This window comes from Oryctolagus cuniculus, chromosome 17, assembly GCF_051225735.1.
Source record: "Oryctolagus cuniculus isolate XC-2025 breed Fujian yellow rabbit chromosome 17, ASM5122573v1, whole genome shotgun sequence".
Lineage (NCBI taxonomy): Eukaryota > Metazoa > Chordata > Mammalia > Lagomorpha > Leporidae > Oryctolagus > Oryctolagus cuniculus.
Genome location: NC_142883.1, coordinates 54193368 through 54218888, shown reverse-complemented (window position 1 = coordinate 54218888; position 25521 = coordinate 54193368). Strand labels below are relative to the sequence as shown.

Genomic DNA, 25521 nt, shown 5'->3' with positions numbered 1-25521 from the left:
TTAATTTCTTTATAAAATTATTTGTTTGAGAGGCCGGTTACAGAGAGAGAGAGAGAGAGAGAGAGATCTTCTGTCCACTGGTTTACTCTCCAAATGCCCACAATGGTCAGAGCTGGGCCAGGCCAAAGCCAGGAGCCAGAAGCTTCTTGCGGGTCTCCCACATGGGTGCAGGGGTCCAAGCTCTTGGGCCACCTTCTGCTGCTCTCCCAGGCACATTAGCTGGGAGCTAGATCGGAAGTCGAGCAGCTGGGATTTGAACCAGTGCTCATATGGCATGCAGAGTCACAGCTGGTGGCTTAACCTGCAGCACCACAATACTGACCCCTTATTAATGTCTTTAAAATAAATTTTCAGTTGACACACAGTAATTAAAATGTCATTTAAAGAAGGGATTGGGAATGTCCTGTAGCTATATACTCCTAACCAGAAGGCATTGAAAAGCCAGGAACCAAGGAAACCCAGGAGCAAGGGAGAGGACAGAAGTTTCTAGGACCTGCTGCAGGCTGAGTCCCAATGGGGAGAGGAGGGAGGCCCGGCCCGGCCTCCACAGGTGCTGCAGTTGCGTTCTGAGCATGCCCATTGCAGGTTCTGTGTCTGCTGCTAGCTGGGTACGTGCGCCAGGCTGGAGCACCTGTGAGCCCCCTGGGACTCACCTCCACAATGAGGGTATTGGCATGGCCTAGGAGGTCAGGGCAGCTTCCAGGTAAGGAGAGACAAGGACTGGAGAAAGGGCGAGTAGGTGTCTGCCTAAGAGAGACCGTTCTCAGCCCATACAGCCCCTCCTCGTGAGGAAAAACCATGGTTGGGGCCACTTCTGAACAAGAGGGCAAGAAAGAGAGCCAGGAGCGCAGAAGGGGGTGTATGAGCACAGGCAAAGGGGCAGGGACCCCGAAGACCCCACAGCCAGATCTTCCCTATGGTTATTTCACCTGATGGCCACTGGGGGCAGCAGACAGCAAGCACACCACCAAGAACAGGGCATAGCTCAAGTAGGAGGCCAGTAGCTGACCCGAGACTTACATAGACAGACTGTAGACAAATCCACAAGGACAGTGGCCCAGGTCCAGGGGCTGTGTGGTTTCCCCACTGAAGATCAAAACCCCTGATGCAGGCAAAAATCAGTCTTCACAAGGTGGGCACAAAGTCTCCAAGTGACTGTTCAGTAAATTACCTAGCTCAAAGGTTTTAAAATGCTCAGTTATTAAGGAGAGGGCATCTTATGCATAGAAGCCCAGGGCTACAGCCTGCCAGCTTTCAACTGCGCTGTCTGTTGTCTTCCACGTGGGGCAGCTGCTGTAACCTGCCTCTGGCCCCTGGACTTGATCACAGGAGAGCGGCTGGCCCTGGGGGTACTGTTTTGCCCATAGTCAGTCCAGTCACACGTGCACACGTGTGTGTGTGTGTGTTTGGCTGCTCTGGTTTCAGCAGAAGAGGTCCAAATGGAGGTCCCTTGCTGCTGGGAAGACATGTTGGGTGGGAAAAGGCATCCTGGGCACAGCTCACTGCTTCCCCTCTGACCTCACTGTGCCTCCCAGGGAATCTGGGGTCTGGCTGCGGCTATGCTAGTAGGAGTTGGGCCGGTCACCTGGGATGGATGTGTGGAGAGTGCCAAAGGGCCCCCGGCTGCTGCTTCAGCCTTGCTTTGCGCTGGTGCAGGAGCCCGGCATGCTCTCAGAGGCTCGGAGAGTCTTTTACAAGGCAGTTCCCTCCGTGGGGTGGCATGGTCATCTGGGGTGGCTGGTCCTGCCGCTGTGCCAGGGCCCCTGTGGCTCTGTCCAGAGTCTGTTGTAAGCTCTCGGTCATCTCTGTGTGTGGGGTTGGGCAGATCTGGCCACGGCTACAGATGGACCAGGCTGAACCCTTTAGATGGAGCCCATCTGGAGTAAAAGATGGGACTTAGGGGGACTCTGGCTTCTGGGAGAGCCTGGCAGCAAACAGGACACCAAGTGCCAAGAAAGGGCCTTCCTCCAGGAGCCAGCATGGAAAACAGGGTCCTGACTATGATTTCAGGGCCTCTCACAGCAGCCCCTGAGTCCTGGCTCCCTGCTTGTCGCTCTGTTCCCTGGAAAGCCGGGGCAGGCAGGAGCAGGGAGCCTTCGTTTGTCTGCCAAGTGGTGTGGATCCTGCTGTTAGCCTGTGCCTCGACATCACTGGTCCTTGGCGGTGCCTTGCAGGTGCAGCTCAGGTGATGCTGAATGGGCGAGAGGCTGGGAGGAGGAGTCAGGGCTCAAATTGGGACCGTCTGCCACAGCCAGAAGATAAAATGTAGGGTCCACATGAAGCTGGTGCATCTTCCTTTTTTGCATATTATTTTATTTATTTGAGAGGCACACACACACACATACACACACACACACACACACATTTCCCATCTGTTAAACTCCCCAAATGCCCTCAACAGCCAGGGGCTGAGGGCAGGAGCTGGGACCCCATCAGCTCTCCCACATGGATTATAAGAGGAACCCAATTACTGGCGCTACCACCTGTAGCCTCCCAGGGTCTGCATTAGCAGGAAACTCGAACAGTAACCCAGGCACTTGGATATAGGATGCAGGCCTCATAGCCGCTAAGGCCAAACACCCATTCCCAATCAGCTTGCTTTTGAAATAAGAGCAGTGAGTGAGGCTGTGAAGACGGGGGACAGGTCTCCGGGGAACCTCCCCTGCTGTTAGGTTGGACAGAGGGTCTGGCTATCCCTGGAGAGCTGAGGAGCCCCTCAGGTGGGACCCCCTCTTGTGCTGTCCTCTCTCCCACCCCTCTGGTGTCCCGTCTGTCCATGCACATGAGGGGTGGACATCAGGGTGTGGCTCTGTACTGTGTGGGCAGTGGACAAAGTGCTGGCTTCCCGGGAGGGGGCTGGGTGGAACCTGGAACCTGTGTGTCCAAGGTATCATAGGTCAGGTTCTTAGGCCAACTTGACATAGGAGGTTCTACTGGGAGGGTGCTGCTGCGGGGAGGAGGGAAGCCACTTTGCAGTGCGGTCACTGCAGAAGTCTCTGCCACCCATGGGGTGCTCTGAGCCAGGGGAGGAGGACGAGGGGCTTTGAGAATCTTTAGATTTGAGGCTAGGGGTTGGGTGGACCTTTGACCTGCATTGATGGGGCAGTGGAAGTGGTAGAGACCCCAGGCATAGCTTTGATGGAGAGCAGTGCCCTGAGAGGGACTCAGCTATGTGCCCACTATTGAGAGTATGGCCGGGGCAGGGGACTGACTGCAATGAAGAGAAGCAAGCCTGGGAGGCTGCATGGTGGAAGAGGTGTGTTAGTTGAGGTGTGATGAATGCATAAGGCTGTGATATCCAGGGAGGGTGAGGGGGTGAACAGTTGGCAAAGGTACATACAGTGGTCAGTGAGTTGCGTTCACTGGGCCTGGAGCAGTCAGACCGGGCATGCAGACAGGGCCTGGCCCCGGAGCACTGCTGGGAGCACCCACGGGGTGTGGTCCTTGAAATCTGTGGGTGGTGGGCCGGCGCCGCACCTCACTAGGCTAATCCTCTACCTGTGGCGCCGGCACACCGGGTTCTAGTCCTGGTTGGGGCACCAGATTCTGTCCCAGTTGCCCCTCTTCCAGGCCAGCTCTCTGCTGTGGCCAGGGAGGGCAGTGGAGGATGGCCCAAGTGCTTGGGCCCTGCACTTCATGGGAGACCAGGAGAAGCACCTGGCTCCTGCCTTCGGATCAGTGCGGTGCGCCGGCTGCAGGGCGCCAGCCGCGGCGGCCATTGGAGTGTAAACCAACGGCAAAGGAAGATCTTTCTCTCTGTCTCTCTCTCTCTCTCTCACTGTCCACTCTGCCTGTCAAAAAAAAAAAAAAAAAAAAAGGAATCTGTGTCTGTGGGTGGTGTTGCAGTGGATTTCCTGAGTGACCTGCACGCGGCAGGAGCCGGCCTAGCTCTGTGCAGACTGATTGCAGGTGCAGAGAGGCCACAGGTGGATGAGGACCGAGTGAGATGGAGCAGAGGAGGGGGGACCAATGAGCTGTGGGTGGAGGGGCTGGTGAAGCCACGCAGGTTCTGTCTCTGGCTGTCCAGGAGCTGGGGAGCTAGGAGGAGATGGCTGGAGAGGAGAGTCTGAGCGGATTTTGTGGATGGGAAGAACATGGAGTGGGGGAGCCAGCAGGCTCCAGTGGGGGCTGATCCTGCAGGCAGAGCGGTAGAGAAGCTTCTAAGAAAAGGGCTGGACCAGGCCGAAGCCAGGAGCCAGGAATGCAGTCCAGGTCTCCCATGTGGGTGGCAGGGACCCAACAACTCGAGCCGTCCCTGCTGCCTCTCAGGGTATGCGTGGGCAGGGAGCTGCAGGCAGGAGCCAAAGCCAGGGTCCGAATGGCAGGATCTGAGATACTGGATGTGGGCCTCCCAAGCAGTGTCTTATTTGCAAGGCCAAATGCCGGCCCCGCAAAGTATCATTTTTATCACTAGATAATTTTATATGAAGGCTGTGCTTGCATCAGCGAACCGGATGAAGTAGAGTTGGGAACGCTACGGTGCAGTGGCATACTTAGTTTTGTTTCTGGTTGGACCGCGTAGCTGGGTAGCGGAAGAGGGGGGGCGGGGCCAGGCAGGCGTGGGTGTTGTTCTAATGAGACCTGGAACAGCAGAGTGGAGATGGACCGTGGAAGTCACACTGGGTGTCTCTCAAACCCAGGGCCAGGGCGCTTTCCTCTGTACTTTGGGGCCTCGGAGGACTGGTGGTGTTTGGGGACTGTGGGGAGCAACTGGGAGCAACTCGGACTAGACTAAGTTACTGGAATTAAGACTTATTCTATGCATCTGCTCTCCCACAATATGGCGCTGGGAGAGGAGGAAACAGCTTCTACGCAGCTGCCTCTTGCCAACTTGAGTGATGACCTCCAGGAGCTGATCCTGCTCCTGATTGGGGGAGAGCAGCGTACTCGGCGTGTGGGCAGCCGAGTTGGGATTGGCGGAAGAGGACTATAAAGGAGGAGAGAGACAACATGCACCGGGAACATCTATCTGAAGGAACACCTGTGCAGCCCCCGAGAGAGCCGGCCGGCGGTGTGCCGCTCCCCCGCGGAAGTGGGGAATGTGGCAGGGGGAACCGCCCTTCCACGGAGGTGGAAGGGTCGGTAGCCAACCCGGGAAGAACCAGCAGCAAACCCGGGGAGGGCCGAGCAGACGAAAGAACAGCGCAGGGTCCTGTGTCGTTCCTCCATGAAGATGGGGAGCGACATAATGGTGCCGTGACTCGGATATGAAGCCTAGGCAGGTTTAGTGTCGTTCCTCCATGAAGAGGGGGAGCGACAGGGGACCAGTGCCCAGTTAACAGCTGGACTTCCAGGACTAGTGCCTGCAGGCCTCAGGACAGAAGTGGAAGTGAATGAATGAATGAATGAATGAGAGCTCTGGGTAGGGGGTGGGCGGGGGGGGGGGGCACCAGGGACGTCTCAGGAGCTCCTGGCTGGGAGTGCACCTGCCTCTGGCCCCAGCAAGGACAAGCCCTGTTGGCACCAGGGTGGGACAGGAGAAGGCAGGTTCCTCTCTGGCCGGTGTAAGGGGGCAAGGCGGGCGACTGGCTGCTCTCTGCTTCCTTCTGGCTCTGGCCACCTCCTGCCGCTCCATGATGCTCCGCTTGTGAGATTCTCAACGTGCTTTTGTTTCTTTTTCCTTTGACCAGAGACGACCTGGGAACGTCCCAGCAGTGTTCCTGGGATTCCAGCCAGCCCTGGCCCGCACAGGAGCTCCCTGCCTCCAACAGGTACCGTCCACTCATGCAGCCCCGGCAGCTGGGAGGGACCACACACCCACTCCCGTGGTCTCAGAGCCTGACCCCTGGCTTGGGGGTCTTGCAGATCAAAACTGGGGAGGGGTCAGGCCTGGGAGGTCCCAGCAGGTTGGTATCTCCTTGGCAGTGCCAGCAGCAGCTCTGGGGGGCCTCTTGCTCTCACACAATCACAAGCTCAGGCGGGGGAGGGGAGGTGGTTGGGTGCAGTGAGGCGTTGGAGCTCTTCCCTTGGGGGTGGGGACAGAGCTGTTCCCCATGGCCGCCATCCAGGGCTGGGAGGCAGATGTTACAGGGCAGCTTGGAAACACAATGTCTGTGAGGATGTGAGCTCTCCGTCAGCAGAGGCAATCAAGCGTAGGTGGTGGAGGTGGACAGTCCTGTTAACAGGTGGAAAGTTTATCCAGAGGCCTCTTGGGGGACTAACATCATAGTAGACAACTTATGGGATCCACCAGCAGGGAGAACCGCTTCTGACTCCTTGTGGCTTAGAATTTGGAAAGTGTCACCTCCTCCAAGAAGCCTTCTCTGATTATTCACCATCACTCTTCATTCCGGATCTCAGGCACGTGCTGTTTTATTGTCCCTGTCCGTTGTCACTCTGCCGTGACACACCGTAAGTTCTCTGAGGGTGAAGACCTTGTTTCTCACCTCCTCTTGTGGAATCCTCGGTCCCTAACCAGTTCCTTGCTTCCTCGTTGAGTGAATTCATGGATGTCTCTGCCGGCACGTGGAGGGCATAAAGCGCCTTCGCTGGTTGTTAACCCGAGCAGTTAAACGCCTAAGCAGAGGGCTGCTGGGAACTTCATTACCATTAACAGCTTGCGAATGTGGCAGGTGCAGCTGGGCAGAGATGGGGAGGCCAGCAGGAGAGGAGGGGCAGAAGCTGCGGTGCGGGTGACAGTGACGTCCCCAGCACCTCTGCAGGGGGAGGTGAGAGCTTCTGTAACGGTGGTGGAATGAGAAGCAGACAGAGGTCTCAAAGGTTTGCTAAAGCGGCAGAGGCAGCGAAAGGGAGAACGGAAGCCAACGAGAGAGGAGTCGGGAACCCGGCCCGGGGAGCGTGGAGGCAGCAGGGCGCCGTGTGAGCCGGGCAGGTTCTCCCACCGTTGTTGCCTTCGGAAATAAAAGCATCCACGTGCACGATTTGGGGGGTGGGAAAGTGTTACCGGCGGAAGAACTTAAAACTGGAGGAGGTGATGTGAGGGACTGGTGTTTCCTGTTGAACGTCCTTCTAGGTTGCTGAAAATGCTTCATTGCTGTCACACACACACACACACATGCACACACACACACACACACGCCTTCAACAGTGCTTTCATTTAAAAAGGAACTCGTGTGAGGAGGGAGATGGGGCTGCACCTGCTATGTTCTCAAAGCCACTGATGTGGACATGCCCAGCCTCCCCCTGCTGCCGGGTTAACTGCTCAAGTGGAAGACTCAGAGGTGTGACGTATGCCCCCTGTGGTGGTGGAGACATTTCTGCGGGCAGTGAAGCGAAGCTGTGGTTAAGGGGCTGATTCGGGAGCCGGGGGCCAGTCCCCAGAAGCGGCCCCTTCCGCCTTCCAAGCTGCCAGTGACAGCAGGCAGATGTGAGCACGCCGCTTTGTCTTCCCTTCTTGTTCGCAGGGTCTCTTTTTCTCACTAGCGTGAATGATGTGAGGTTGTGGCCTGATTCCTGGCTGGCGCCCTGCCACCCGGCCACTGACACTGCAGGGAGAACCCCACGGGGTCTTCAGGCCGGAGCCGTCCCTGGAGTGGGATGGGAGGCGACGCAGGCACGGGCAGGCTGGGGCGTGGTGGTGCGGCAGGCATGTGGCTGCTCGCCCCCTCGGAACCCTGGGGTTGCCTCTTCCAAGCCGGCTTTCTTGGTACCTCTGCAGTAGCCTGCTGTCCCCTCTAGGACAGGTTTGTAAGATTACAGCTGGCAAAATGGGGGCCTTGGCTCAGTGCTTCTCTCAGCCAGGCCTCCAGGGGGAGCCTGGAGGCAGGCACTTGGCAGAACAATTAGGATACTGCGTGGGACCCCCACATCCCAGAGACTGGGTTTGAGTCTCTCCTCTGCTTCCCACCCGGCTTCCTGCTTACGCAGACCCAGGGAGGCAACAGATGATAACTCCAGTGGTGGGTGGTCCCTTCCCACCCACATGAGAGACCCAGAGTGAATTTCTGGCTCCTGGCTTTGGCCTGGCCCAACTCTAGCTGTTGTGGCCATTTGGGGAGTGAACCAGCAGGTGGAAGATCTCTTTCTCTCCCTTGTTTCTCTCTGCCTTTCAAATAAATCAGTGTTTAAATTATTTATATATTTATTTATTTGAAAGGCAAAGTGATAGAAAAAGAGAGAGATACAGAGAGAGAGAGAGAGAAATCTTCTGTCTGCTGATTCATCCCCCAAATGGAAATGACTGCAACAGCCAGGGCTGGGCCAGGCCAGAGCCAGGAGCCAGGAGCTTCTTCCAGGTCTCCCATGTGGGTGCAGGGGCCCAAGCACTTGGGTCATCTTCCATTGCTTTCCCAGGCCACAGCAGAGAGCTGGATCAGAAGTGGAGCAGCCAGGACGCCAACTGGTGCTCCAGTATGACATACTGGCAGCACAAGTGGTGGTTTAACCTGCTGTGCCACAATGCCGACCTCTAAATAAATGTTTTTAAATTCAGAGAAGATAGTCTGAGGACCAGAGCAAGATCCCTGAGGCCCCGCCCATCCCTGGTGATTGACACATGACCCCCTGGGGTGAAGACCTTGAGCCTGGTCTGCCTACTGGGCTGAAAGGCAGGTGACCCACCACTGAGGGTGGCGCAGGATCTGGGTTACCTGGACATTTTGTTCCCAATTCCGGAGCTGAGCACAGTGACCAATGACCGAACCGAGAGCCTCGGTGACTGCTTTCCTAGGCTCTCTTCTCATTTCGCAAGCAGCTTCCAGGAGCTTGGGAGAGAAAGAGACGGAAGCCCCTGTCCCCGCTGAAGCTCCCCACCCCCACCACCCCTTTGCATCTCTTCCTGCCTCCGCAGAGGCAACCGTGGTGGTGTTTCATACCTTCCCCTTCCAAACCTGGCCAGGGGCTGCTTTTGCTTCCGTGGGTGGAACCAAAGGCAAGACAGACACGTGGGTTCCTGTCTGGGGCAGCCTCAGTGCTGGTGGTGGATTTGGCCAGGCAGGCAAGCACAGAGCCTGTGCTAATGCATGGGAGTGGAAGTAAGGCTGTATGACTTGGGAGTCGGGGGAGGCATCCCTAGGAGGTGACATGTAAGGCCAAGATAGAATGACAACAAGAAGCTGGATGTGTGGTCTGGCAGAGACCAGCCAGTGCAAAGGCCCTGTGGCAGGAGCAAGTGTGAGAGCAGAAAGCAGGCTACTGTGTCCTGAGCATGGAGGACAAGGTTGTCCGTGTGAGGTGAGGGGCGGGGAGTGGATGGCGACGGGTGTTAGGACTTCACTCTTGAGTGTGGTACCCAGGCAGGGGTGACCCTGAGAGTCCCCTCACTGAAGCTGCCAGGTTGCAGTTGGCTCCCGGGCTGTCCTTGCTTAGCACAGGTATCCAAGGTACCAGCAAGGTGGGGGGGGGGGGGTGGCGGTGGTACAGGCCGGGGAGGGCAGCGTGGGAAACTCTGCCACACTGCTCAGCCACAGGCATTTGCTGTGGTCACTCCCAAGAAAGCCCATGGGAAAATGGGTCAGGAAGCACATCGCGGGGAACCACAGACGCATCCAGCCAAGCCACCCCTCTGTGGAGAAGCCACAGGCCCGCCTTACTCCTGTACTCTCTCCCCACGGCCTTGGGAAAGGGCCCGGATGGCCACCCAGGGGGCAGTGCTGGCTCCTGCTTCCCACTGCAGAGCTGCTGCCTGCAGAGAGGGATGTAGAAGCACCCCCCCTCCCCAATTTTCTCCTCTTTTATTTTTGGAGATTTTTATTTATTTGAAAGGCAGAGTGACAGGAAAGAGGAATGACAGAGAGACAGATAGGGAGAGAGAGAGAGAGATCTTCTGTCTACTGATCCACTCCCCCAGTGGCCACAATGGCCGGGGCTGGGCCAGGCTAAAGCCAGGAGCCAGAAACTCCATCTGGGTCTCCCACATGGGTGGCAAGGACCCAAGTACTTGGGTCATCTCCTTCTGCTTTCCCAGGTTCATTGGCTGGATCGGAAGTGGAACAGCCAGGACTTGAACCTGGGCTTACATATGGGATGCTGGTGTTGCAGGTGGTGGCTTAACCCCCTACCCTAGAACACCAGCCTCTGGTTCCCTGCTTTGAGTGTGGGGCGCTCCTTTGGGTCAGCCCTGAGCCAGAGACTTTTCCTGAGCTGCTTCCTTTAATTTCTGCAGTGTTGGGGGCTGTATGCATTCAGTCACTTTACCAGAAGTAAAGTTTCACGTAGCCAGACTTCCTGGCTGAAGACCAGGTATGAGAGATCCTGGAAGGATTACAGATCCTCTCTGGGCTGGTTTCACATGCAGTGTGGAAGTATTGCTTAGGAGAGATAGACAGATGGAGATGGAGATGATGGAGATGGGGATGATGGAGATGATGGAGATGAGGATGATGGAGAGACAGGCAAAAGGGATGAAAACGTGAGTGAAAGAAAAGAGGTTCTGGGAGCCCCCTCGTGGACCACTGAGTAGAGTGAATGGCAGCACAGAGCAGGAGACCCAGCAGAACCCGGGGACAGTCACAACACTGCATCCGTACTGTCCCAAGTGGTGGCCGTTCCTTGTGCTGTGGCCGGCATGCCCGGTGAATTTTTTACAACTTAATGACTTCTGTTACTTGGGGGCTAATTCCTGGCTTGCAGAAAGCTTGTCAGGTCCGTGCAGAGAGTTCCTGCTCACCTTGACCCGGCACCGCCCCCCTTACCCTGTTACACAACCACAGTATATTGAAGGGGGGAACAAAGCCCACAAAATGAACACTGCCCATTTGTACAGTCTCCTGAACGTGGGACTTCATTCAGACTTTGGGAGTTTCTCCAGTACTGTTCTTTTCCTGTTGCAGGGTCCAATCCTGAAAACCGCACTGTTTAGATTTTATTTAAATTTGATTTGTTTAAATTTAAACAGCCACCTGCGGCTTGTGGCTTGTGGCTACCGCATCCAACAGGGCATATATGGAGAGTGAATTCCTTCCGGAGCCTCTGGGCCTGGGATGTGCTTGAACTTGTGTTTGTGTTTTTCTTTTCTTTGTTTGCTTTTAAATTTATTTAAGGCGGGGTGGGTGGCGCTTCTATCCACTGGGTCACTCCCCAAATGCTCCCAAAAGCCAGGGCTGGACCAGGGCCAAAGCCAGGGGCTGGAAGGGCAATCCAGGTGTCTGATGTAGGTGGCAGGAACCCAGTCATTTGAGCCACCACTGCAGCTGCCTGTGTTCACACAGCCTGCGCTAAGGCAAGGAGGATGAAGCAGGGTGTGCATTAGCAGGAAGCTGGAATTAGAGCCTACTTGAACTCAGGTACTCCAACGTGGTATGCGAGGGTCCCAACCGACATCCTAACCCCCAGGCCAAATGCCCACTCCCTGTGTTTTTCTTGAGGATAGAAGAAACTTATTATTTATTGAAGCGGCTCTGGTGGGAGATTGGGGGAGGGGGGCTTCAGGATCTGGCTTTGTCCAGCTTTGGCACTGGCATCCACAGAGGGGTCCTCCTTGGGTCTCCAGGAACCCCCAGGGAAGCTAAAATAAAGGGGAATGACCAAGGCCCTTGCAGAGGACGAAGGTGACAGGGAGCTTGCTCCTGAGCCTGGGGCACCTGCCTGAGGTGTGTGCAAGCTGACGGCGGGGGCCCTGGGGAAGGGGCTGTGGAGCCCTGGCCTCCCCTTCATAGGCAGCTTCTTCCCCAGACCTTGGAAGCCCCGAACAGCTCCCCTGTCCCATGGAGCAGCAAAGCAGGCTCCGCCCTCACTGCCAAATTGGCAGGGTCCAGAACAGCTCCCATGACCCATGCTGAATCCCCACTCCCCTGGTGGAAGGGGGCATTTGTGTTCCTTTAGGGCCACTGTGTTTGCCAGCTGAGAGAGAAACAGACAGAGGAAAGATCACACATCTACTGGTTCACTTGCCCAAATGCTTGTAACAGCTGGGACTGGGCCAGGCCAAAGCCAGGAGCCTGGGACTCAATTCAGGGCTCCCACGTGGCTGGCAGAAATCCAGGTACTGGAGCCATCACTTACTGCTTCCCAGGGTACACGTCAACAGGAAGCTGGAGCCAGGACTTGAGCCAGGCACCCCGATACAGATGTGGATGTTCCAAACAGGGACTTAACCACTGCACCTAATGCCCTCCCCAGCTCCCAGATATCTTAACTCGAGGAAGGAAGAAGCCACTGGGTTTATTTCAAAGCGAGCAGAGAGGAGCAGGTCAGAGTTAAAGGAGGTATTGGGGAGAAGGAGGTATCCTGATGTTCTGGGATCCTTTTGGGTTCTCCAGGCAACATGAACTTGGACAGGACCGTAGGGCACACAGGACGGAAACTTTGGATTGGAGCTCCTGGCAGGGAGACTTCTGGGTGGCAGAAGCTGCTGGCTTGGGGCCAGCATTGTGGCACAGTGGGTTAAGCCACTGCCCACGACAACAGCATCCTGTATCAGAGCACAGGTTCAAGTTCCCGGCTGCTCCACTTCCAACCCAGCTCCCTGCTAAAATTCCTGGGAAAGCAGCAGAAGATGGCCCAAGTGCTTGGGCCCTGCACCCACGTGCGAGACCCAGATGAAGGAAGCTCCTGCCTTAGCCCTGACTGCTGTGGCCATCTGGGGAGTGAACCAGCGGATGGAAGTTCTCTCTCTCTCCCTCTCTCTCCCTCTCCCTCCCTCCCTCCCTCCATCTGTCAGTCTTTCAAATAAATACATCTTTAAAAATCACTTAGAAGTTGCTGGCTCTTCTCTGTTGCATGTTCTGTGTTAATAACTTCTCTTAGGCACCTTCTTTTTCCTGGAGTTTAGCTACTTCTCACCAGCCCAGCTTCCTCCTCCTCCTTTCGTTCCAGACCCCGCTGGTTGCCTGCTCAGCTGCCTGTAAGGTGCAACGCGATGTGTGGGTGTCTGTTTATATATGTTTGAAGTTACTCAAGTTCCTAGCTGCAGCTTTCTGTTCCTTTTTTTTTTTTTTTTTTTTTTTTTTTTAATGACTGCTGAGTTTTGAAAGTGTTTCACGTTTTTTGCTTGCATTCCCAAACTGACTCATATTCCCTTTAGGTTATGGGTGACCCTTCGCCGGTTTTATTTCCTCCTGGAGGGCAGAGGCCTCCCCCAGAGCACGCACTTGTGGCCTCCTGTGTCTTCTCGTGGTGACCCTGGGCAATTAGGGAATTGGGAGGACAGGGACTGTCCCTCGGGGATGGCTCCTGGCTGAGGGCTGCACGGAGGAGGAGGCGGGCACTGCACAGATCACCGCTGATAAATGCTCTGAATATGCCTGGGAAGAGTGAGATGCAGCCAGACAGGGCATCAGAAGAGAGCCGCTGTGTGGGGAGGAACGGTTGAATGGGAAATTAGCTTTTCTTTCCCTGTAATTGTTTTGACATGAGCGGTAATTAGCCAACAGCTGACAGACCAGAACTGGAGTGAGAACAAGGGATTGGATTAGGGGCAAAATGCCTCTGCATCACCAAGTTCCTGGCTGCCGGGAGCCTGTCGGGCTGTGAGCCGGGGGGCCCCAGGGGCACAAGGCAGAGAGCAGCCTGCTGACTGCCCTTTGGGGCACTGGGAGGAAGGGAAGAAGTTGGGGTCACTCTCCTCCCAAGGAGGTGGGGAACAACCTTTTGTGCAAGGACCCTGCCTGATCACAGACGGGGCTGACCACCCATCTGCCCAGGTAAAGAGCTTCTTGCATGCCTCACTTCCCACACCATGGTTCAGTTTTGTGTTTCCTTTGCTCAGGGTTAGGGTCAGGGTGTTGCTGGCAATTGTAAAATCTCCTGGGATGCTTGCCACGTGTTTGCGTGCTCTGTAACATGGCTTGTGTCTGGCCATTGCCTTATGGAGGATTTGAATGAATTTGCCCATAAAACCATCTGGGTCCAGTGCCTTTGCCGGGAGAAGGGATTTTTTTTTTCTAAAGATTTTGCTCTTTTTGACCTCTCTAGCATCTTTTGAAACCATTCTGATCATTTGAGTCATATAGAAGGTTTGGTTTTTATTAGCAAAGAATTAGAAATAATATATTCTTGCATTTTTAAAAAAGTCTCTACTGTATTCGCTGTGCTTTTGTGTTTTTCTGGAAGCTGAGCATTTGTGTTCTCTCTCACTCTCAAATTAGGCTGGCTCATCTGTTTTCTATACACACGCACACACACACACACATGCACGCACACACACACGCACAGAGCCCGCGGTTGCTCACGTCACCATGTTTCTTAACTCATTAATTTCTGTTGCCAGATGTATGTGCCTTCTCCCTGTTTTCCTTTGGTTTACTTCTTCTGGCCTCTTCTTTTTTTCCCCTAAAATCTTCAATTGAATGTTTACTCCATTTATTGTTGTTCCTTTGGGTTTGGTAATGAAATAATGAAGGCTATGGCTTTTCCTCTAAGTATAATCCAGGCTGTATCTCGTTTATTTTAATGTGTTCTTCCTTGTTATTTTCTAAATATTGTGTAATTACAGTCTGAAATTCCCTTTTGACCTGAGATTATATAAGAGAGCATTTTTCTTAAGTTTCCAAGTATTTGGGGGTTGGGAGAATGAGGATCTTGTGGATTTTATTCTTTCATTATGAATATCTACTTTTATTGCTTTTGGATCCAAGAGTGTGGCCTGGGGTTTTAATGCCTGTTGTCATTTATCGACGGTTCGTTTGTGACCAACTTTTTAAATATCCCATGGTTTCTTGGCACGAGATGCCCTATTTGTGGAGTCTGCTGTTGGACACATCTAGTTCAGTCAGTTCTTTCAAATGAAATTATTCAGATCTGCTTTGTCTTTCCTTTAGTCTGTTCACCCATCCTAAAGCAGTGGCCTGAGGTTTTCTGCTGCTGTTTTGAGATCTTCCAGCATTTGTCTTTGATCCTTTCCAGTACTGGGCTGTGTGATCGATACAGAGTCTTGAGTGTTCCTTCATGATGGGGAACGTGGGTCGTTGGCCCCATGCTTTCCTGGTGTAGCTTTGTGCCCATCTGAGTAGATTCTCATCTGCCCCCTCGGCCTGCTCCCCGTTGGAGTCCTGGCCTCCCCTCTTACACTGCCTGTCTTGTTGAGTGGGTATCATCAGAACGTGGCCAGCTGCCTAAGAGCGTGGGTATGGACCAGGCCCCTGGCAGCTGGCCTTCTGGGATTAATTTCTTGTTGCTCCCCTAAGCCATGGCAGTGAGGGCCTGCAGTGTGCCCATTTTCTGTTTGCTCGGAATGTGTGTGCTCACCCTTGTTCTGGAGTATGGAGCAGACCTGATGAGCCAGGGAGAAGGCGCCCTGCCCGCAGGCCCTCTGTTGAGTGTGGCTGTGCTGGCAGATGGCCCTGGACTTTCTCCTGCAAGCGTTGGCAGGTGGGGTCCATCCCCAGCAAGGGAAAGGTTTTCCACGGAGTGGTCCCAGCAGGCCACACTCATTGCTTACTCCCAGCCCTTGCCTTGCCAAATTACAGGTTGTGCATCTCTCTTTTTTTAAAAGATTTATTTTATTTATTTGAAAGAGTTAGAGAGGGAGGTAGAGACAGACAAGAGAGGTCTTCCATGCACTGATTCACTCCCTACATGGCTGCAACGGCTGAAGCTGCACCGATCCAAAGCCAGGAGCCAGGAGCTTCTTCTGGGTCTCCCATGTAGGTGCGGGGGCCCAAGGACTTGGGCCATCTTCTACTGCTTTCCCAGGCCACAGCAGAGAGCTGGATCAGAAGTGGAGCAGCCGGGACTTGAACCAGTGCCCATATGAGATGCTGGAGTCACAGGTGGCAATCCCAGATATTTTTTATATTTGCATCTACTTATATAATGAGATATCTTGAGGATGGGACTGAGTCTAGACAGAGAATTCATTGATGTTTTATTTACCCCTTATGCACAGAGCCTGTCAGTCATTTTCTGCAATATTTTTAGTGACTTTGCACTCAAAACAAGGCTTCATCATGTGGTATTTTTTTAAAGATTTATTTATTTATTTGAAAGTCAAAGTTACACAAAGAGAGAAGGAGAGGCGGAGACAGAGAGAGGTCTTCTGTCTGCTGGTTCACTCCCCAACTGGCCACAATGGCCGGAGCTGTGCTGATCTGAAGCCAGGAGTCAGGAGGTTCCTCTGGGTCTCCCACGCAGATGCAGAGACCCAAGGACTTGGGCCATCTTCTGCTGCTTTCCCAGGCCACAGCAGAGAGTTGGATCGGAAGTGGAGCAGCCAGGACTCGAACCGGTGCCCATATGGGATGCAGGCACTGCAGGCGGCAGCTGCACCTGCTACACCACAGCACCCGCCCCATGGGATGTTTTTTACTTGTGGTCTCATAGCAGCTCTCAATAAAGTTCAAATTTTAGAGTGGATTAGGGCTGCTCAACCAACCTAAACTCTATTCAAAAAGAAAAAAAAGAAAACACTTCTGGTCTTGAGCATTTTGCATAAGGGGCCAGTGGACTCCATAGAGAGCAGCTGCCCAGGGCTGCAGCTGATAAAACAGGACAGTGGCAGTGGGCCTCCCGCAGCCTCACCTCCTGTCAAGCACAGTCTCTGTGCTCTCCTGTTCTAGAAAAAGCGCGTCCCCTGGGAGTTCAGCCGTCTGGGTGCTAAGGATCAGAGAGGTGCTTTCAACCCATGCCCAGCTGTGCCGGCCCTGGGATGGCCGTGGCCGGCAGGAGTTCTCAGAAGCAGTGGGTGGAGGAGGCTGGGCTGCAGTGACTGACCATCAGGGCACCCTGCACCGCATCTGAGTCGTGTCTCTGTCCCCGCAGTGAATGGATACCACGCATCAGGGACCCCAGCGCACCCTCCCGAGACTGCCCACATGAGTCTCCGAAAATCCGCTGGTGATTCCCAGGTAAGAGTCCTGTCCCTTGAAGGGAGGGAGGTGTCCTTGCGGCTCCCCCAGGTCGTGGGCAGTGGGTGGACCAGACAGACCAGAGAGAAGGCCCCCTGCCTGCAGGCCCCCTGAGGGGTGTGGCTGCACTGGCAATGACCGTGAATGTTTTGGGTCCCAGGAGGAGTCCATTCAAGATGGGCACTGGGGGGTCCATGTGGCCACAACCGGTTCTGCTCCCAAGGAGAGAGTGGTTGGTGCACCTGGGTCTGTCACAGGTTCCCCGATCAGGAGGAGGTTGGATCCTCGTGGCTTACTGGCTTTCTAGAAATTCCGGGTGGTCTAGATGAGGGAGTGACGGGATGGACTTGTCCTGGCAGGGGCCCAATTTCCGGTCACCTGAAGGCCTGGGCGGCCCAGGACTCATATTGTCCTTTTCCTAATCCCAGACTGGGATTTAGTCAAACCTGACGACCTCCCTTGCTGTGCTAGTGTGGAGGCAGCCGTGGGGTGGGGAGAGCACGGGCGTATGTCTGATGGTTCCCGCTCAGCTTCCCCGTGCGCTGCCCCAGGCGACAGTGCACAGACATGTGGGTCCTGCCTGTGGTCCCTGGGGCTCAGACTGGGGTAGGGACTTGCATGCATTCATGCGGTCACTCGCGGGCCCGCCTGGGCCTCAGTACCAAGGCCGTCAGTAGCATTCAGCTGTGTCTGCAACACTGAAGATTAGCTTACCCGTCACTTGCCAAGGAGATGCTGTCTGATGTGTGTACTGCTTTATTCATTTTATTTATTTGAAAGAAAAGTAGACAGACAGGTCTGCCATCCACTGGCTCACTCCCCAAATGCCCGTAACAGCTGGGACCAGGCCAAGCTGATGCCAGGAACCTAGCACTCCATCCAGGTCTCCCACGGGGATGGCAGGGACCCAGGGACTTGAGCCATCGCTGTGGCCTCCCAGGGTCTGCATTAACAGGGAGCTCGAGTCAGAAGCTGGAACCAGGACTCGAACCCAGGTGGTTCTAATATAGGATGCAGGTGTCCCGAGCAGAGTGTTAACCATTGTGCCAAATGGCTGTCCCCAAAGAGACGTTCTGAACGAAGCTTCCACCAGCCTTTTTCAGAAAATAAAATGCCAGACCCTGAAAGTGATAATGATGGTGAGGATGAAGATGACAATGATGATAACAGTAGCAGCTTATGCCATGGCTTCTGTGTACCAGCTGCTGACAGATATCCTGTTAGTGATCTGTGGCTCTCAGCTATATTTCCAGCAAGAGTGTCAGTTTGGGGAACACTAAGTTTTCTTGGGAGGCCGGGCCGTGGGCTTAGATGACCCTGGCAGAGTTTGGACGTCCGTGAGGGTCAGAACCTCCTACATCTTGATGCACACAGGAGTCCTCCTGACTGGAGGCTCTGTGTTTCCAACCCAGCCTCCAGGCAAGGCTCATAGGGCTAGTCTGCAGGAATCAAGGCTCAGTCAACAGTGCGTAGCTGGTGTGTGTGTCCCCTTCCTTCCCTTGGCCACGGCACCCATCCTGAATCAACTCTGCGGAATCCACCGAGAGCTCACGGTGCCGTCCACCCGTGGGAAATAAAACAGCTTTGTCACCTGACCCGAGAGCATTTCTGAAGACGTCACCCTAACTCCTGCTGTAATCTAACAGCAAGCCAAGCTGGTGCTGCCCAGGCCGTCCTCAGGAAGAGAACTGCAAACAGCTCCCAACACCCCACTCCCAAATCCTTACTCCTCTGTGTTGGACCGTGACCTCCCTCTGCGTCTGTGGAACTTGAAAAACACACACTGGTGCACAGCTTACTTAGGACTCAGAAATGTGCACCGTGTACCTTTGACATGGGGATGTCTGTCCCGCACCTGTTCTTGACCTTCACTCAGGGATTCTGACTCAGGTGTACGGCTGTTCACGCTCTGGAGCGCTGGACCCAGTCTGATTGTCTGGCGATGATGGATGGGTAAAGTGGATTACAGCGTTGGACAGCCAGCCAGCCAGCCAGCAATCCGATGTCGCCATTACAAAGCATTCTTCTGAAGAAAATGCAGTGACTGGGAGGAATGCTCACAGCATACCATGGAACAGGAAGACGCAAAACACAAGCTGGGTGTATCGGCGGTTTCCTTGGGGAGAAGGGAATCTGTCCTAAGATGAAGAAAAGTGGGAGAAAAGTGAACCAGCGTCTTGGTTGTGGTTCTGTCTCAGTGAGGGGACATGTGGTGACGTCTGGAGATGCCGTGGTCATCGGAATTGGGGAAGGTGCTTCTGGCATCCGGGGACATGGCACTCAACAAAGAGCTATCCCGCTGGAGATCAAGCAAACCGAGCCTGACAAACCTTTGTCTGTGATCACGGCTAATTTTTACTTCCTTTAGGCTGGAGCCAGGAGCCAAGAGCTTCATCCGGGTCTCCCACATGGGTGCAGGGATGCAAGCGCGTGGACCATCCCCTGCTGCTTTCCCAAGCACATTAGCAGGGAGCTGGATGGGAAGCGGAGCAGCCAGGGCTTGAACCAGTGCCCAGCTAGGATGCCGGCATCACAGGTGGTAGCTTAACCTGCTGTGCCACAACACCTCTTCCAGATATATACAGTATTTTTATTAGAAAGCATAGACACTAGGAGGGAGGTTCCGGTGCTGGGGATTCAGGGAAGACCAGCTCCAGGGCCCCAGCTCTAGGGAGGCAGTGACTGCGCCAAGCCCTTTGCTTTCTGGGGGATGTTCTGGAGAGTTGGGTCTCATCAAAAGAGAATAAAAAATGCAGGAAGTAGAGAGAGCAGATATATGCATTTGGACAGCAGCTGCCTGATTAATTCAGTAGAGTGCAAATCTTTCAAGTGGTGAAGGGGTAAGCATTTTGTTACCAAAGCTCCTACTTCTTTTTTTCCATTTGTGAACCTACTGAGCCAGTTATCCAAAAAGGGCGTTAATGGCTAACTGTAGAAACAAGCTACAAAAATGATTACGTGTTCACAGGCGAAGCCTGCCCACAAATATCCCCGAGCACAAGGAATCTTCAACAAGTTCAGAGAAAATTCATGCCACGACAACACTGGGCATGGATTTCAGATGAGTTTTGCACCAGAACAAATTTGTCTTTTAATTCCATTTTCCACAAACTTTTTTGGAATCCCCTCATAGGATCGGCTGTCTTTGGCTTGCAGAGTCATTGATTTGTGCCATCCTAGGTTATCAATTATATCTTTCCAGTTTTCATATATGTGCTGCCGAAGCGAGCCTGTATCTTTTTATTATTATTATTATTTTTATTTTTTGACAGGCAGAGTGGACAGTGAGAGAGAGAGAGACAGAGAGAAAGGTCTTCCTTTGCTGTTGGTTCACCCTCCAATGGCCGCTGCAGCTGGCACGCTGTGGCCGGCACACCATGCTGATCCGATGGCAGGAACCAGGTACTTATCCTGGTCTCCCATGGGGTGCAGGGCCCAAGGACTTGGGCCATCCTCCACTGCCTTCCCAGGCCACAGCAGAGAGCTGGCCTGGAAGAGGGGCAACCGGGACAGAATCCGGCGCCCCAACCAGGACTAGAACCCGGTGTGCCAGCGCCGCAAGGTGGAGGATTAGCCTAGTGAGCTGCGGCGCCGGCATCGAGCCCTGTATCTTAATAGTTACACCTAAGGGACTGGCGCTGTGGCACAGTGGGTTCAGCTGCAGGCTGCAGTGCTGATCTCCCATACGGGTGCCAATTTAGGTCCTGGGGCTGCTCCACTTCCAATCCAGCTCCCTGCTAATGCACCTGGGAAAGCAGTGGAAGATGGCCAAAGTGCTTGGGTCCCTGCAGCCACGTGGGAGACCCAGATGAAATTCCAGGCTTCTGGCTTTGACCTGGCTCAGCCCTGGCTGTTGTGGCCATTTGGGGCGTGAACCAGCGGATGGAAGATCTCTGTCTCTCTCTGTCTGTCTCTCTCTCTCTCTCTCTCTCTCTCTCTCTCTGCAATTCTGCTTTTCAAATAAATAAAATCTAAAAAACAAAGTTATATCTAATAATAATTAAAGCATTATTTTAATGTGAATGAATGCATGAGCAAATGAACACCAGCCCAGGTAGGGGTCAGGGTGCAGGTGGATAAAGTGGCTCACCAGAGGTTACAGGGACAGAACCCAGACCACCCAGCACCAGCTCTGAAAAGCTCTCTTGGATCATCCTCATCGGCACTGTTGAAATGTTGAGGTGTTTCATTTTCATGGAGATTGGGAATGTGTCCCCACCAAGCCCTGTCATGGCTGAGACTGCTGGCTGGGTGCGCAGCTGTTCTGCAGGTGCCTGCCCGCTCCTTTCTTTGCCCAGCGTGGGGGACCTGACCTGGATGGATAGGCACAGGTGGTGGTGGTGACCTGGTGCCACCCAGTGGAGGGTTTCAGTTCTGCAGCCTCAGGGCTGGTTGGAGGGAGGGCTCAAAGGCTAATTAATCCCCTAGTCTAGCCAGCGCTGCAAAAGCCAAGTCTCATTGCTTCCTGCCCACGAGGGCTCAATTGTTCTGGCTTTCCATGAACTCCCCTCCCCCCAGGAAGAGCATCTTTAGACACAAGAGAGAGGAAAGGGGCTGGGACAAAGGGCTTAGACACTGAAGGGACCCTTTGGAGAATGCAATGAAGGCAGAGAGATGCTAAATCTTCGCCAAGATGATAAATCTTCCTCCTCCCCCTGTACTCTGATAACATCGGTTCTGTCGCGAGTTTGCAGTGTTTGCCAGGCACTGAGACCTAGGCGGACGCAGCCCCTGCGTTGGTGGAGGTCTCAGCTGGTGTGGGAGAAAGCAGGAGGTCAGTGAGCAGGTGGTTTTGGCAGAGCTAAGAGCTGGAGGGAGTGCACGCTCTGAGGACCTAGCCCTGCGGTGGGCGTGGTGAGGAAATGCAGGAAGGGACAAGACCAGAAGGGTGAGCTGCTCTTGTGTGTGGCAGAGAGATGGGTTGAGGGAGTGGGGAATGGCATTCCTGGGGGAGGGAACAGCATACAGGGCTGCCTGGGGGTAGGAAGGAGAGCCAGGTTTCCTTTCTTTTGTAAAATATTTATTTTATTTATTTGAATGACAGTTACAAAGAGAGAAGGAGAGAGAAGGAGAGACATAGAGGTCTTCCTTTTTTTTTTTTTTTTTTTTTTTTTTTTGACAGGCAGAGTGAACAGTGAGAGAGAGAGACAGAGAGAAGGGTCTTCCTTTGCCGTTGGTTCACCCTCCAATGGCCGCCGCGGCTGGCGCGCTGCGGCCGGTGCACCTCGCTGATCCGATGGCAGGAGCCAGGAGCCAGGTGCTTTTTCCTGGTCTCCCATGGGGTGCAGGGCCCAAGCACCTGGGCCATCCTCCACTGCACTCCCGGGCCACAGCAGAGAGCTGGCCTGGAAGAGGGGCAACCGGGACAGAATCCGGCGCCCCGACCGGGACTAGAACCTGGTGTGCCGGCGCCGCAAGGCGGAGGATTAGCCTAGTGAGCCGTCTTCCATCCGCTGGTTCACTCCCCAAATGGCCACAACAGCCAGGGCTGGGCCAGGCCAAAGCCAGGAGCCTAGAACTCCATCTGGGTCTCCCACGTGGGTGTAGAGACCCAAGCACTTGGACCATCTTCTGCTGCTTTCCTTGGGTTGGAAGTGGAGCAGCCAGGACTCAGACTGGCACCGGTATGGGATGCTGGTGTCACAGGCGTTGGGTTAAACCAGCACGCCACAATGCCAGCCCCAAGAGCGAGGTTTTCAAGGAGCCCATAGAGGCCACCTACGGCTGTGACTTTACTAAATAGGCAGGTGTGCAAAGGAATGGCTGGAGGAGTGTCGGAGTTTGATCCTGCAGTGCTGGGAAGCCACTCAGAAGTTCACACAGCAGCACCTGCCTCGGGGAGGGACCAGGAGGTCACCGCCACCCTTCACCCCTCCACTGGGTGACAACAGAGCCCCAGGCTGGGATCAAGACACCAGGCAGAAATAAACAGAGGAGAATTGTCTGGAATCATGGGTTTCAGAATGTCTTTCAAAGGAGGAAGCTCTAGCCGTGGTCTTCTTAGCCCACTTAAGGAAACGCTAATCCAGTAGTGTCAATCTGTACATCAGATTATGTAGGTCAGAGCAGACACAAATTCCCCGGTTGTCCCCCGAGTGCTGACTATGTCGTCTTTTCTCCCCAATCCAAGATCCGCCCATTTCCCTCCTGGGTTCGTGGGTTGCTGTGCCTTTGAGTATTTTGCTGCCTTAGTTTTAAAAAAGTACTTTGGGTGAGCTTGTCACACGCTATACAGTTCACCCACACAAATGTCCAGTTCTGTGGAGGGTTCTAGCCCATTCACAGAATCGTGCTGCCATCCTCACAATGCTAGAATATTTTCATAATCCCCCAATGAATGCCCAAAGCCTTAGGCAACCACTCTGCTTTCTGTGTCTATGCGTTTGTCTGTTCTGTAGATTTCATCAATACGTGCTCCTTCCACTAAGCATCATGCTTCTGAGGTGTGAGTGCTGAACTTCATTCTTCATGGCTACATACTATTCCTTTGTGTGGCTAGACCCTTCTGTCTATATATGATCACTGTAGCCTCTCTTCTCCATCCTGCCCGCATTTTTTCTTGTCTTTCCTCATGTTGACTGTTTATCCAGAAGAGTCCATGTCAGTTGCGTTGTAGAAAGATCTGCATGCCTGACCCAGCTGTTTCCTCCTGCCCGCACTCTGACGAGGCTGTTTTAGCGAGAATACCGCGTAGGACATGTCGAGTGCTTCTTGTTGTGTGTTGTCAGCAAATGCCGAGTCTGGGATTGCCTAAGACCCCTGGTTAGTTGGCACCGGATGGAATTAGACACAGCTAATAGATGCTGCAGTTAGCACCCTGCTGGTGAGGCTGAGCGTGAGCTCTTGGTGAAGGCGGGGCCGACCAGAGTCCCTCTTTGCTGGGGTATGTTCACTGCCTCCCTGCCCCACCATGTAATTTGCCAAAAGTCTCCCGGGTTCTAGCGTGAGACCAGCTGAACACCCTGCTCCCTGGGCACCTGGGCACCCAGTACTTTGAATGCCTGCGATGATCCTGACCCAAATCCCGTTGTTACACTGGGGTCTACAAATAGCGGTTTTCTAAACCCCATGCACTGTTTTTATTGGCACCCTTCAGTCAAGCTGTGCCGGCCCCGTTCCCTGGGAACTGTTCAGTTTTCATTAAGTCATTGTCATGCTCAGACTAGTCCCACTTCCGGCCTGCAGGAGCCCCTCTGAGCTAACTCAGCATTCGCGCATCTTTGAATACTTCCGTGACCCCTGACCCAGTGATAGCCCAGGTTTAATCTGCACGTGGAATGATTCATTTCTGCAAGGACCCTGTTTTCCTCTTTGTGGAGAACAGTATTTAGAAATCTGTTGGGAGCTAGAAAGTGTGGGGAATAGTGTCCCGTTCCCCCCAGGCCCTTCGGCGTGTGTGGGAGGTATGTCTGTGTCACATGTGCATATGACATATGTACATGGATGGGAAACTGGAGTAGCAGCAGGCAACAAATATACCGCTGGGATGGTCTGAGACACCCTCCTCCCCGTCGCCGCCAGGCCAGCACTGGTTGGAATTGTAATCAGCCAGCAGGGCACTGAACACCCCCTCAATGCCACGCTTTGTTGTCCTGCCCTGGCCCAGGCACAGGGAGGAGGTGTGGCCTCCATGTCCCATCTCTTTTCCCAGAGCCCTGTCTCCAGTGCTTCTGAGACGTCCGTGCGTGGGTGACAGAGGTCTCTTATCCCCCTTGCAAAGACACCTGGAGAAATAGGTGTGCCAGGTCCAAACGTGGAGAGAGGGTGGGAGAGAGAAGAAGGCGTGGAAGCTGGGTGACTCTGCACGCGTTCGCTTTGTAAGCTTCCATCTCTGGGTCTGTAGAATGGCGAGACACCCACTGAATGCGCTGGGGCTGTCTGCACTGGAGGACGATACTGGGCGCCGAGCCTGGTGCCTGTGTGGTCAGGAAGAGCTCACGGGGCGTCACCCTTGCAGCTCTTGCTGCCTCCCAGTCGTCCCCTCGGCCCTGTCCCTATCACCTGCAGTAGCAGCAGGCTGGTCGCCCTCCCTGGTGGACTGCGGCTGGCTGTGCCGAGGGCATGGTGATGGCGGTTACGTAGGAGTGCCCGTGACTCCTGCCGTCTTCAGATTCCTTAGCCGGGGTCTCGAGGCCAGGGATCATCCTCTTGCCTGAGAACCAGGTGATCTGGGAAGCTCCTCTGTGCCATCTGTGAGTTGACCTTACTTACGGGCCAAAGTAGGGGCCGTCCCTTAGAGTGACACTGTCAGCAGGGCCTCCGTCACACTCCCCATCCTGGGGTTGTGCTGGCCTAAGGGTGAGGGGCTACTGCTGGAGAAGCCCTGTGTGCTTTTCTTGGCCCTTATCTCTAATCCCAACAAGGAGAGGATGAGAGTGATCACGTGTCCTGGGACACACACACACACACACACACACACACACAGAGGAAGCGGGACTCTGGCCCCTTAGCAGGTGTGTCTGCTGCCCAAGCCATCATGTGGCTCCAGACAGGGCGACCCACCAGCCCTGCTCAAGGGCCACTGCTGTAATCCCTCCCAGAAAAGCGGACGTTGTCCCCCGGGTCACAGGCTGCCTTGTGATCCGCGTGGCGTCCGCGCCTCTAGCAGCCTGAGGCTGGGACTTGGCCAGCTGGGCTCCGAGGTACCTGGGATTCTGGTTTTCTGGAAAGATGTCAAAAGGGCAGACTCAATGGAAACCCTGTCCCAGCCCAGGGCTGTAGGAGAGCTGCAAGGTGTGGAGGCAACCAGGCTTCACCCCCTGTGCAGTGCATGCTCCTTGTTTTCAGGGTTTTAGAAGAAGGTGTGCAACCCCGAGTCCCTGAGTCCCCCATGCCAGGA

At 54.3% G+C, this 25521-nt stretch overlaps 1 protein-coding gene across 8 annotated transcripts in view; it reads left to right on the top strand.

Moving 5' to 3' along the window:
* GAS7 (growth arrest specific 7) overlaps positions 1-25521 on the top strand; it is a 247581-nt gene that overhangs the window by 190356 nt on the left and 31704 nt on the right. For 7 of the 8 annotated variants that reach the window (XM_089318380.1, XM_051824485.3, XM_051824489.3 and 4 more), the window contains 2 exons: positions 5631-5711; positions 16597-16682. In XM_089318380.1, the coding sequence (XP_089174506.1) occupies positions 5631-5711; positions 16597-16682 (167 nt within the window). Of the gene's footprint in view, positions 1-5107; positions 5223-5630; positions 5712-16596; positions 16683-25521 lie in introns of those variants that run through there. The other variant, XM_089318381.1, reaches the window with a different exon arrangement.